The sequence below is a fragment of the Asparagus officinalis genome, chromosome 8, assembly GCF_001876935.1.
Source record: "Asparagus officinalis chromosome 8, Aspof.V1, whole genome shotgun sequence".
In the NCBI taxonomy this organism is placed as follows: Eukaryota; Viridiplantae; Streptophyta; class Magnoliopsida; order Asparagales; family Asparagaceae; genus Asparagus; species Asparagus officinalis.
This window is the reverse complement of record NC_033801.1, coordinates 90,167,000-90,182,074: the sequence shown is the minus strand read 5'-3', so window position 1 is coordinate 90,182,074 and position 15,075 is coordinate 90,167,000. Positions and strand designations below refer to the sequence as shown.

The 15,075-nt window shown below is 32.7% G+C and overlaps 1 protein-coding gene across 1 annotated transcript in view; it reads left to right on the top strand.

Annotated features, from left to right (window-relative positions):
- The window catches only part of LOC109822345, a 12,384-nt gene continuing 9,859 nt past the window's right edge, over positions 12,551–15,075 (top strand). The window contains exon 1 of the mRNA XM_020388532.1: positions 12,551–12,771. Within this exon, the coding sequence (XP_020244121.1) occupies positions 12,699–12,771 (73 nt within the window). The 5' untranslated portion in view covers positions 12,551–12,698. The remainder of the gene's footprint in view (positions 12,772–15,075) is intronic.

The following is a 15,075-nucleotide window of genomic DNA, read 5'->3' as shown; positions in this document are numbered from 1 at the left end:
CGGTTGACCGCCGCGCCAATCGCGGTCAACCACGCAGCAGAAAAACCCTATTCTCAGGTTCTGTTCTACATGATTTTGATCTCGAACTTCATGTGTGATGTTTATGCATACGCCGCGCAGGTGTGTCCGCACCCTATACATGTGATTTAGCATATCTGGAACATGAGATAAACAGTCTAATCACTATAGACAAAATGCAACAATTTAAAACATGCAAATATATGTCGAAACCTTCAAAAATAATTATCTTTCTTTCAAACTCTTGTTAGAAGACAAAACTTAGATCTAGATCTGCATTTATAAATTCATGGATGATCTTATTAACTGAAAACTTGCTCTCTTTGCATTATACAATTATAAGATCCATCTTTATAAATAAAATAGCATGTTAGGCTCACAAATCACATGAAAACATCATTTAAAAACAATTAAAAATAGGGTGTAGAGTTAGGCGAGATGAAACTCGCCTGAGGGGTAATGAACTACTGTGGGTGAAGTCGTGAGAAGGTTCTCCTTTGCTGAATGTCGCTGGATCTCGCTCGAACTCCTCGAAATCCTCCAAAATCGTCCAAAGAATAAGGTAGGGTTTGCAAGAGGAGGAGGGGAGGCTGCTAGGGTTTTCCCTGATGAAAAAGAGCCTCTCACGAATATTTTAATACATATATAAGCCCATAAACCCGACCTAAAACCCAAAGCAACAACAAGACTGAAAAACAGTCTGGCCCTGTGCGGTTGACCGCCTGAGCCCAGCGCGGGTCGCACGCTACAGCAATAATCTACTGTGCTGGTTTGGCCACCTGTGCGCGTCGACCGCCGCGCCAGCACGGTCCGACCGCACAGCAATATTCTGATGTGCAGATTGTTTCGTGTGTGGTTTTCCCACTGATTTCTCTCACAATAAATACACTAGGTTTGGATCCCCAAACACTTTTTCCACACTCCCTCTATGAATGATAAACATACGTTTCCACCAATAAAAACTCATTTATTAAATTCTACCGGGCTTTAACATGTAATACATAATATATCATATATATATATATATATATATATATATATTACTATATATATATATATATATATATATAATATAATATATATATATATAATATATATACTTTATATTACTATACTATATTATTTATTATATATTATAAATAAATATACAAAAAATTATAGTATATATATATATATATATATATACTATATATAATATATATAATATAATATATATATAATATATATATAAGTTGAATTAATTATATATTAGACTTCTTTCAAATAGGCAATTGACCGAAGTTTTGTGGCAAATTCCAACTCTAAAACTCCTCACAATACTATAATCGTTCCTCTAGGACAACTAGGAGTTTAAAAGCCTTGCAATATAAAATTTTCTTTCAAGGGCCAAACCCTTGCAATATAAAATTTTATTTTTCTCTTTTATTTTTATTTTAGAATTATATATTTTAGCATCTTATTTTTTTTTAATGTTTGATGGATTAAATTTACTTCATGCTTGTAGTGTAATTTTTCTTCATGCGTTATAGAATAGATTTATTTTCTTGCTCTTTATTGCTTTGATTTTATATTTCTTTTTTTATTCCTTTTAATTTTGAATTGCTTCTTATTCTTTTATGCTTATTAATGTAGATCTTATTTTCTTATTTTTGTAACTCCATTTGGAGAAGAGGATCACTCTTAATTGGGAATGCCTTCCAAATTTATTATAACTTTTGTTACAATTAAAAAAAATTATTTGGAGGTTTGCATTTCTTTTATTTTTTTCTTTTATTTTTTTTATTGCTTATTAGTTTAGATTTATTTATGTGCTTGTAGTTAGATTTTATTTTCTTGTTAAATAGCCAAGAGGCTAGAACCCTTTTACCTTAGATTTATTTCATGCTTAGATATTAGATTTATTTTCTTGCATTTAATTCTTACAATTTATTTTATAGTTTATATTTTGTAATTTATTTTGTAGTTAGATTTTAATTTCTTGTACTATTCACCTTAAGGTTAGAACCCTCTTGGGTTTAGTTTTTCTTTTTATTTATTTTTTTTTGTTGATTCGCCTTTAGGCTAGAACCCTTTAGGAAATCACCATTTTCTAAGAAGTGGGTTCAATTTTAGATTACTCATATCTTTAATTAAATCCACCATCTTTACTTTCTTGAATTTTATTTTTCATTCTTGATTTTTATTTGCTTCTTGATTTTTCCTTCTTGCCTTGTTGATCATATTTATTTTTTTATCACTTCCACTCTCAAATATATTCATTTACACAATCATTTTCATTCTCTCCATCTCTCCACAATCACACTTATTCTTTACTCCTATTTGTCACACATACAACATAAGAACCGATTTATATTTTCTCCTACAAAACACCTTCCTCGTAGGATCGATAACTTTTTATACTATAACTTGACACAGTTATGCACTTGCAATATTTTTGGTACATGTTTATGCCGCATCAAGTTTTTGGCGCCATTGTTGGGGAAGGTGCTTAAGTAGGATTTTTTTATTATTTTGGTTCTTTAACTTGTGTGTTTTTTGTGAAAGAACTACTTGAAGATTAAAGATCAAGAATTGGAGATTGAGGAATTGGAGATTCACTTATGGTAAGTTTTCTTCCTAATATTTTCAATTATACATCTTTAGTTAGTTTCTCACAATTAGTGATAATTAGGATCTTAAAAAAAAGATTTTATTTTTATGACCATAATAAAATTCACCCTCTACTTTGATATTTACTAACAAGATAATAAATTCAAATAAATTCCCTCCTTCTCATTTGTTTGACTATTAACCCTAATTAAAAAAACAAAAAGATTTTATTTTTACCATTCTTTTTAGTCGCTTTTTATTCTTAGGGTTGCATTTCATATAGTTAGTAGGAATTCACCAAAGTGATTTGAGCATCTTGATTTAGCACACACTTGAAAATATTTTTAAGGGCAAAACCCTCTAATTAAGATAAGGTGAGGGATTTCATCACCCTTTCCTTAGCCCAAAAATCACTAATTCCTCACTACACAACCCAAGCCTAATAAAACTCATTAGACGTTGGCCCTAAGGAATCGAGCTCAATAAGGAACAAAGAATCTTTAGGTGAACCGATTTATGTTTTCTTGGATTAGTTGGTGTCTAAGGTAAGGTTTAAGGGTTGCGTAAAGCGCTCTGCAAGGAACGAGGTACTTAATCGATCTCTGATCAACCTCTGTTCCTATCCTTACCTGGCTAACTAACCGAGTAAAACTTTTATCTTTTCACTTAAGGAATTTTTGGTTAGGAGCTGGTCTAGCTGAGTTAGGCTTAACCCTAGAGTTAGAGTGATTGAAAAGTGATTGATTTTTTATTTGTTTTAGTTAGATTTTTCCTTCTTCCTTTTTCTTCTAAAAAAACTAATTTTTTACCTCTTTAAAGAAAAGTATAAAAAGAAATTGTGTTAGGTGCATGCAAACGTGTATTAACGATTATACACATCGACAAATTCATTTTAAACAAATGGCTAATCCACATGTTTTTCAAAATTTATGTTATCCCAAGAGGATTGAAATCCCCAATGAAGCCCGGGAGTTTGTAGAGAGCCCATCTTAGTATTCAATGAATGATCCATTTTTTTCTAACATACAACCCAGGTTGGGCAAATTACCCAAACATTGCATGGAATCAGGGAAACCACTCCGGAACTCAAAACTTCACTCCCTCTTCGACCCAACATTTTCCTAGGGGAAACACAACTCTTTTCAATTCTCATCCATAATTTCAACAACCCAATCTGTCACATCAAAATCAGTCTCCTCATAATTAAGTTGTAACTCACACTTCTCTTGATACAGATCATGATGAATGTCTCAATATTTTGGAAAAAAGATTTTAAAATCATAATTAAGGTCTCCACACTAGCCACAGATATGTTAACTCAAACATCCTACACGATGAACTCCTTTATGCAATCAACCGAATTCATACTTAACTCTAACACTCAAGCCATAGCTAGATTAGAAACCCACATTGATCAACTAGCTACTGCCATAAGTAAAAAAGAGGAAGGAGAAATTCTGAGTCAACCCGTGGTCAATCCTAAGGACACTCAAATGAATGCACTACAGTCAGAAAAACAGGTCGATAATCAGAAAAGAACACCTTTAAGCCAAATTCTTGTTCCAGTTCATTCTCCTTCTGATAACTCAATTCAGGAAAGACCAGAGGAAGAAGAAGAAGAGTTAGATCCAAGTTTTGAGGAAATTTTCGGTGAGGAGCAGAAAATATTAGGAGAAGCAGATCAGGTTTGTCAAAATAAAGAAACCGTGTTAAACAATTGCTGCTTTGAGGAGAAGCAGATCAGGTTTGTCAAAATAAAGAAACCGTGTTAAACAATTGCTGCTTTGAACTGAATTTTGAAAAACTCTTTCTTGATGAACTAAGATGAACTGAATTTTGAAAAACTCTTTCTTGATGAACTAAGATTTTTGGAAAATAAACAACAATCAAATTTATACATTTCAGCCCTTAATCTTAAGGTTGAGGAAAGTATTAAAGAAAAATTGGTTGTTAGAAAACAAACATTCATAAATCAAGAATTTAAGTTCAAAACGCATGACACCAATAATACCTACCTTCCATTGCTACAAGAATTATTGAACACCCTGATATGCTTGGAATTTTAGCACAGTATTGATTATATCATTTTGAATTTGTTTAAAATCCGGGAAAGAATTTTCAGCAATAAGGTAGGAATCAATGTAGAACACGAGCTCTTCATGTTGAATATTGTATTCTATATTGTTTATTTTTTTAGCATAATAAAATCATCTCTCATTTTAGAGTTTCTTGTTCAGTTTTGTAAAAAAGAAAAAAATCAAAAAAAAAGAAAGAAAAAAATTAAAAAAAAGAAAAAGAAAAGATATATATATATATATAGATAAAGGTAATTACAGATTTTCATCAGCCGACCAATTGTAAGTACTTCACTTCTTATCTGCTTTACTTTGTGCATTGAGGACAATGCAAAATTTAGGTATGGGGGTGGGAATTAACTATTTTTCCTTTTTATTTTAACTTTTTTAGTTGAATTTTTGTTCTTTTTCTTTCTTAAAAAAATTATAAAAATATTATCACTTGCCAAATTGATAGAGTTAAGTAATAATTGATTTATTTGATAAATTTAAAATTTTCTAATCCCTAATTGGTTATTTACTTAAATTCACCTTTTATGATAACTCTAAATAAATTTCTTAAGAAATAATTTTCAAAGTAGTATACTTTACTTAAGCCTTAACTTGGACTTTTATTTAAAATAATAAAATTTTTGCATGCTTAGCTTAGAGTTGAAAATAATTTTTCAAAGTGTCTTGGTTTACATATTTTTCAGAATATATATACATATACATAAAAAAATTGCAAAAAAAGAGGGTGAAAAATGGGCACCAAAAAAAAGAAAGAAAAAAAACTCTTGAATTCAAGGTGATTCTATCTTATAAAGCCTAAGCTGACCGAGTAATTAAACCCAATGAGTATTTCCATACTTAATGACCTAAGCCCAATTGGGTTGGGATCCATTGGCCCAAAACTCGTTAAATGGTCACTTAGAAAGCCCGTAAAGTAGAAAAAAATCACCAAGGAAGAAAGATTAAAAAATAATAATAATAATAATACTAATAAATGTTTTATATATATAGTTATATTTGTATATATGGTCTTGGAAAATATTTTAGATCAAGTAACTTAAAAATTATTTAAAACAATGAGTCAACATGTTCTTTTCAAAAAATTTAAATTAAATTTCTAAGTTTGTTGGTTTTGTATTGCTGTAATGAGAAGATTTTCTAGGAAATTTACTTTAGAGTTATATATAAAAATATTTTCTTGAGTAATAACTAGCTTCAATTATCAAGTAAATTTAGTTATTTACTAACTTCTTTAATTTGGCAAGATGACCGAATTTTGTGGGTATATTCACTACAAACCCTCACGAGACTATAACTCGTCCACTAGGGTAACCTAGGGGTTTAAAGGCTTGTTGTATACGCTAAATACAACCGCGATTCCTGCGAAAGTGAGTTAGATTTTCTTTCCTTTTTATTTCTTTGCTAGAGGACTAGCAAAACTTTAGGTGTGGGAATATTTGATAATCATATTTTATTACAATTTTATACCCTCATTATCTATTTTATATGAATAAATATGTCATTAATAATTATTTTTATCTTTAATTGCAGGTTAATAAAGAATAAAGCCCAAGATCTCTTCTCTCAATAAAAACCCATGAATTAAATGAAGAACACAAGCAAGAGCCAAAAAGCCCAAGCCCAGAATCAAGCTGAGTAGCCTGTAGAAGCCGGAGAAAATAAAAAAATCAAATATGAAAAAAATTGTATTCAAGATAGTTGGCCGCAAAGAAACAATGATATCTCTTAATCCGGAAGGCGGAATTTAACATATAATATATAAAAATCACCTATCTCGACGAGACGAAGCCATTCGTGAAGACAAATTTGATAGGACATTGATGCTAGCATCGATGCTGGCATCGATACTGACAGTTCTGTTACAAATTAAGGGTTGATTTTTGATGGTTTTGGATAAGATTTCAATTTAATGGCTCATATTCATTGATGTTTACTATAAATAAGAGTAGAGAGTCATGGGTTAAGGGTGTAAAAATTTTTGTAACTCTATTTGGAGAGGAGGGTCACTCTTAATTGAGAAGGCCTTCTGAATTGTAATTTTTGTTACAATTAATAAAATAATTTTTTTAAATATTACTTCTCTTTGTTGGATGATGAAGATAGAGATGAAGAACTATTTGGAGGTTTGCATTTCTTTTATTTTTCTCTTTTATTTCTTTTTATTGCTTATTAGTTTATATTTATTTTTGTGCTTGTAGTTAGATTTTATTTTCTTGTTAAATAACCAAGAGGCTAGAACCCTCTTGCCTTATATTTATTTCATGCTTAGAGATTAAATTTAATTTTTTGCATTTAATTATTACAATTTATTTTGTAGTTTAGATTTTATATTTTATTTTGTAGTTAGATTTTAATTTTTTACACTATTCATCTTGAGGCTAGAACCCTCTTGGGTTTAGTTTTTTTTTTTGTTTATTTTTATATTTTTTGATTCGCCTTTAGGCTAGAACTCTTTAGGAAATTACCATTTTCTAAGAAGGGAGTTCAATTTTAGATTACCCATATCTTTAATTGAATCTATCATCTTTACTTTCTTGAATTTTATTTTTCATTCTTGATTTTTATTTGTTGCTTGATTTTTTCTTCTTGCCTTGTTGATCGCATTTATTTTTTTATCATTTCCACTCTCAAATATATTCATTTACACAATCATTTTCATTCTCTTCATCTCTCCACAATCACACTTATTCTTCACTCCTATTTGTCACGCACACAACATAAGAATCGATTTTTTATATTTTTCTCCTACAAAATACCTTCCTCATGGAATTGATAACTTTTTGTACTATAATTTGGCACGGTTGTGCACTTACAATATTTTTAGTACATGTTTATACCGCATCAAGTTTTTGAGAGTGACCCTCCTCTCCAAATGGAGTTACAAAAATGTTCACACCCTCAACCCCTCACTTTCTACCCCTATTTATAGTAAACATCAATGGATATGAGCCATTAGATTGAAATCTTATCCAAAACCATGAAAAATCAGCCCTTAAATTGTAACAGAACTGTCAGTATCGATGCTAGCATTGATGCTGGCATCGATGCCCGGATCGATGCTAGCATCGATGCCCGCATAGATACTAGCATCGACGTCCAATCAAATTTTTGTTTTCACGGATGGCTTCGTCTCGTCAAGATAAGTGATTTTCATATATTATATGTTAAATTCCACCTTTCGGATTGAGAGATATCGTCGTTTCTTTGCGGCCAACTATCTTAAATACATTTTTTTATATTTGATTTTTTTATTTTCTCCGGCTTCTACAGGCTACTCGGCTTGATTCTGGGCTTGGGCTTTTTGGTTCTTGCTTGTGTTCTTCTTTTAATTCATGGGTTTTTGTTGAGAGAAGAGATCTTGGGCTTTATTCTTCATTGACCTGTAATTAAAGATAAAAACAATTATTAATGGCTTATTTATTCATATAAAATAGATAATGAGGGTATAAAATTATAATAAAATATGATTATCACTTGTAGTGTAATTTTTCTTCATGCGTTATAGAATAGATTTATTTTCTTGCTCTTTATTGCTTTGATTTTATATTTCTTTTTTTATTTCTTTTAATTTTGAATTACTTCTTATTATGTTATGCTTATTAATGTAGATCTTATTTTCTTATTTTTATTTTGCAAAATGAGCAACAAGCCCCTTTAGGAAATCTAAGATTGTATAAAACTAGGTTAATTTCTTTTATGGCTTATGGATTACCCTCTTGATGCTTAAATTGATTATGTTTAGGATATACAACTAGAGAGCTAATTGATAGAAAAAGAGTTTGATAATCTATGTCTATTTTGAATGGTTTGATAGGTTATGCTTATTTATTTCTAGGATTATTATCTATTTATTTGTTCTTTTCATAAATAAGAATTTTTGTTTGAATGATAATTTGATAGATTATATTTTTTTTACATGGTTTGATAATCTATACTAAGTAAATCTAAAGTAAAATGTGATAAAAAGATAGTAGTTCATAAATTCTAATTAAAATTAACTAGTGGATTTAATTCTAGATTTCTAACTTCTCTACTAGTTCTTCCACCAATTTTACTTGATTTGATTTTATTTTTCCTCTCTTGATTTCCCTCTTCTTGATTTTATTTTATTGATCTTTCTCTTCTTTCTAATTTCTTCTCTTTTCTTATTTCCTTTTTTTATTTTCTTTTTAGTTTTCTCTTTAGTTTTGTTTTTCCTCCTCTCTTTGTTCCCTGTTGTTTTAGTTTTTTTTATTTTTATGTTGTGACAATTCCCTCTCTGCATCTGTATATATTCTATTTCACTAATTTTTGTCCATACTTTTCTATTATCAAATTTAGAATTTTCAAATACACAGTTCATTGTAGGTTCAATAACTTAAATACTATACTTGATAATTGTATACTTACAACTTGCATATTTTTATCCTAATTAGGTATTCAACTTAGGATATCTGAACTATGAGTAAATTATCCTCAAGCTCATCCTAAAATTTGATTTATACCCTATTGATTCTGACACTACTCTTAGTCTTCGGGATGTTATTATCTTGTACTTGCTAGCGAGTGGTCAGTCATTTGATTAGGGACATGTTATTTTCGTATGTGAAGAAATTACAGAAACTCAGAAAAATCAGCAGAGAGTTGGGCGGTCGACCGGCGCGGTCTACCGCAAACGTGCACCGAAGCTAATGGGAATCAGAGCTGGTGGCGGTCGACCGGATCTGGTGGCGGTCGACCGGTGCGGTCGACCGAGGATGACTGTAGGATTTTCTGCTCTCGGGTTTGATGATTCGGTCGACCGGTGCGGTCGACCGCAAGACCTGCGCGGTCGACCGACGATGATCTGGGCTGGGCTTTCAGGTTTTTTGACCCGTTTCGTTTTGTAAGTTATATATATCCTAAACCTGATTTGTTAGGGTATCTTAAGGACGATTTTGAGCAGCCTCTAAGAGAGATTTGTTGCATCCAATTGTGGGAGAGCTTTGAGAGATCAAGTGCTTTGTTTTAGGATTTGGTCTGAGAGATTTGTAACCCTATTTGTATTCCCTTGATTTCTAGTAGTAAAATCTCCCCCCCTCCTTACCCCGTGGACGTAGGCAACTTCCCGAACCACGTAAATTCTTTGTTCTTGCTGTGATTGTGGTTTGCATATTGTTTGTGGTTTAGTTCGAGTTATTGTTCGTGTTGCCCTAGAAAGCTTCCGCCACGCACAACAGTATGGATGCCTATAGTTATTGCTATTGCTAGGGAGGTTATTGAGAAGAGGTTGAAGCAGAAGAATATGTTGATTTATCCCTTCTTGATTACATGGATCTATTAGGATGAAAGGATTCCTTCTCTTAGGTCCTGAATAACAATTTGTATTGTATTTTCATACTGTCATTTCCTATAAGTTTTGAATAATTTTATTTGCTACTATGTATTTTTTACATATTTTTACGAAATAAAAGGTTGAATGAATAAGAGCTCAGATGAAGATTATGTTGAGCCCAAAAGATCACTAATTGAATCCAGAAATACCTAAGTCCAACGCTCACGACCAAGTCCAGAAGTAAAATCTTAGCACTCATCACTTACTACTTAATAATTATAAATAACTTGGTCTGCAATTGAGCATCAAAAAAATCTGGAAAGAAACCACGTCAAATTCGTGTTCAGGATGGTGAACTGCAAAGAAAAGGTTTAACTCCCTCTCCAAAAAGTAGAATCTAACATATTATATCACTTATCTCGATGAGATAGAGCCATTCAGATTGAAAAAAAAAATCAAGAATGTAGATTATTTGGAGAGAATTATATGGTTATGAGGGCTACTTGGGGGCTAAGCTAAATTCTATAGTTATGAAGGTTGCTTGGGGGCCAAGACAGATTTAATGATTGTGAGAAAATCTTGATATTATAAGTACAAAGGTTGCATTCTTCATACTGTAATATTTAAATGACTTGATAAATATTTATAATCAATATAATATGAGTAGAACATTGAATGAGTAATGATAAAGTAGTGATAAGTGTACTATACTTTCTCTACTACTTTGAAACTACCAATTGTAAGAGGGTGGGGCTATGATAAGTCATCACTATAATATTCAAGTGAGGCCCCCACTCTTTTGTAAGTGATAGTAGCAAAATAGTACAAAAAATGTAGTACACTTAGCATTTTTCTTCATGCATGTCTCCGATATAATAAGTATTGCCAAAAATAAGTGAAGATACATTAAGTGCAAAATATGAAAACTTGGTAATATAGTATGAAAATCCTTGTACTTTGTAACTGGAGGGCATATTTGTTGGGATTGTGTATTTGATTCTTTGTATAACTTCATGAGAATTAGATAGAGTTAGAACATCTCCAACAGTTTTCTCAAAAGTTTCTCCAAAATGGGGAAGCAAAAGTCATATTCTCCAAATTATTTTTACTCCAACTCCAACAACTTCCCTATTTTGAAGAATCCTGTATTTATTACAATAATAAAAATATTCTACATCCCTATTTTAGGATGCTCTTATGCATTGGAACTGCCCTCATGCCTTTTTAAGTAATTACGGATTTTATTTTATATTTATTTTCTCCTCCAACCCGTTTTGAAGAATGTGCTGTATTTATGAGAAAGCTCTCCCTAAATATTTGAATAATACCCCAGATTTGGGGAAGACTTCCCTTTTTTCTTCTCCATCCCTATTTTGGGGAATGAGATGAGGAATCTGTTGGACCAAAAAAAAGCCCAAAATTCTCTAAAAATGAGAATACCAATAAAATCAGGAAGTTGTTGGAGATGCTCTTAGAGATCTATTATGATTAGGAGATTGAGTCTCATCATGATTAGGAGTTTGAATCATATTTTAATTAGGAAGTTAGGCTAGAGATAGGGTTTTGGTTTTCCTATATATATTCTTCTATTGTTGGAGGAAAAACCAAGCAGAGGAGTGAGAGTCAATATTCTTGTATCTAGGGTTAGCAAAGGGCGTAGCCTGATTCAATAATATTGTGCGAAGGCGAGGGTTTCGTAGTCTTTATCCGTGTAAAAGATTACATCATTGGGAGAGAGTTTTGCAGTCCTTGTCCGTTTAAAAGATTGTAAGGAGAGGGCTTTAGAGATAATATGAGAGTTGATTATGTATGTGAGGTTGAGAGATTGAGAGACGAGAGTTGAGTGGTTCCTCTTGTAGTTCTCCCTGATACATAGTGGATTTATCATATTGTTGCCCGTGGACGTAGGTCGAAGTTGGTTGACTGAACCACGTAAATCTTGGTGTTCTTTCTTCTTGATTGTGGTTGTTTTATATCATGTTGATTATGGGTTGACTTCCAAGTTGCGCAGAACGTAGTAGGCGGAGAGAGTAAAATTCCCCAACAATATTCTCTCTGATGTTTAACTCGCTTTATTTAACAAACTAGTTTATGAAGCTTTTGAAAAGTAATTATAATAAACTTCTATCTGAGCAAAATTTCGTTAAGATTTGAGATAATTCTTTTCTCTCTTTTTTAACTTGATTAAAAGCCGAGTGAGAGAAATTTTTCTTGACTGAAGGGTGACACTAGGGGCACACTCCTAACCATACCTCCAACCGCACCCCCTCTCTCATTTGTTATAGTGCACCGGGCCTCACATGGGATTTTAAAATTTTAAAATCCCATGTGGGGCCCGGTGCACTGTAGCAAATGAGGGAGAGGGTATGGTTGGAAGTGTGGTTGGGGGTGTGCCCCTATCATTTTCCATTTTCTAAAGCAGCAGTACGCTTTTGCTGACTTTGTATATTAGGAAGCACATTTGCTGACTAAGAATGGTTTTTTATGGAGAAATTATGCGCACGTGTTGCATTATAACAAGTTGGTGAACAAATGGGTGCGGGAATACCTTGGTATTCGAACTTCTAGAAGGCCCCTCATGTTCTCTCTCGGATTCTTTCCCGAGTCTCCGGCTCCCCGACTCCAATTTCTTCTCATCCTTCAGAACTCTTTAAAGGAGGAAAAAGCCCCAAAATTAGGGTTAGGGTTAGGGTTTTGGATTCGAGAGAAGGATGCTGAATCTCCAGAAGAGGCGAGTCCAGCTCGCGCTTTTCGTTGCAGGGCTCATCGCCCTCAGCATGACAGGTTCAACGCTTTCTTCGTTTGTTCTTCGTATTTGTTTCATTTATTGGGAGATCAATTTGATGACGAGGGCGGTGGGATTGATTTCGGAAGCATTGAATCTTGATAATCCTATTTGATTGGTTTGGATTGTAGCAATAATTGAATTTTCGATGCTAAAATTGGAAAATATAGGGTTTTAAACGTGATGAAATGCCATAATTAGATCCTGGACTTCCAAGCCATCTTAAGAAAAAGATGCTGATTTGTGTTACTTATTTTGTAGTGGTAGTTATAATCCCCTATCATTTCATTAGTAAGATTTTCATCAAATGTCTTCTAGTACAAGAATGAAATGCCAACAGTCCTAGTACGAAGGGAAAAACATATCAATATTCTGACAAAGATACCCAAATAGATTCGGGTCCTCTCCAATTAGTTGGTATTTGGAGAGGATCCTATTCATAGTACATAGGACGTAGTACATAGCGCATCATGGTACAAATTCGGGTACGCTATTCACTGCTTTTGGGGTATTGGTCAACTAGAAAATTTTCAAGTAGAACTGAGATAATTGGCAAAGTAGGATAATTTTATAATAACGGGATAGTGGAACAATGATGGATAATTTTTGGAGTGAGATAATTTGGTAGGATAATGTGGTGGAATAATATTATGAAGTTGGATAATTTGGTAGGATAATTTGGTTGGGTAATGGTGGATATTTAAAAAAAATATATTGGTTAATTATTGTCGGATAATTTGGGATACCAAGAAACATGTGTAATTTATTTTGACGATATCATGACTATATATGTATTACTATTGTTAATAAGTGTAGATTAAAAATAATGTAAGATTGATTAGTAATTGATTAGTCTAGTAATAACTATCAAATATAAAGTAATAAAGCATCACTATTCATTACAAATAATAAAGTATTTTACAACTAATAAAAAGCTAAATTCCTAGAGTAACTCAACTTCCATCATCCCACATGGCCTCTACCATAAAATTTCTTCAAGCTCCCGTAGCTGCTCGTTGTGTCTATTGATTCTCTAACTCATCTTCTTCATCGGAGTCATCATCTATTTAGCAACATTTCGTGAAGCTTTTAGTGGAATATCAGAAATGTCAAAGTCATCATGTGTATTCTCCTTAAGAAGTTATGCAGTCCTACACATGCAACCAACATCTTTGTTTGTGCGACATATGGAAAACTTGGATGTTGTCTTTTGAAAACAGTGAATCTAGACTTAAAAACTCTAAAGATGCGTTCGACACAATATCTAAGAGATACATGCCAATGATTGAAAACCTATTTTGAATTTTGTGATCATTGGCGATTGTTAGTAGGGCTGAACTTTAAAAGATGGTACCTTTGATCTCGGTATGGACTATGGAGTAAGAAAGTATAGCCTATTTGGAATTGGATAGCCGCAGTCAACTATATAAAATTTATTTACAAATAGAAATGAAAATGTAAATGAGAAAAAATATTATAAAACTAAAAAATATTCTTTGATTGTATTAAAGTCATAGAATAATAGGTAAAGTTTACTACTCTGTGGAAGTGAAGTCCATGAGGTCTACTCATCACATCCTTCAGGACTCTTTCATCATTAGCAGAGTGCTCCCATTGAGCTAAGACATAAATAAACTTGAGGTCAAATGTGTAAGTTGTCAAGATTTTCTAAGAAAGAAAACCATGTCTATTTCAATAGGGTGTCTGATCTATGCCATACACCATGCATGGTATATGAGTCTCATCTATCGCACCGATGCAATCCTGAATAATCAATGTGTCAGACCATCTGAAGTGATGTGTGTGTGGGGCGTGCACGCATGTGTGCATGTGTGTGTCTGCGTGTGTAAAATCTAAAGCAATAAGAATTACCTTGAAATAAGGCCAAAAGCGAGATTCTGATTTAACCTTATCAGGTGGATCAGTAGGGGGTGATGCCATCAAGCATGATGCTAAAGATACCAGGGCACATAATGCTTTATTGAAACATACACTGATGGTCCATTTTGAACGATCAAATCGATCAGTTGCAACAGAGTATCGTTGATTCTGACTAACCGTGAGAAGAAAAATAGCAATCATCTCCTCAACACTAATGTGGTATGTGTCTTGTATATGGCCCCGCTCTCTCAAGATATTGCATAACTTCATGAAGCAATCTGGGTACATGCGGTAAATTCTACGAAAATCTTGTGGATGATTATCCATCTTGGACTGTAAGTATGTGAGACCAAGATCTGTGATACCACGTCGAGGACTTCGAAAATTAAGCGTATTTGCTATGAACTCCTGTGATAGAAGTC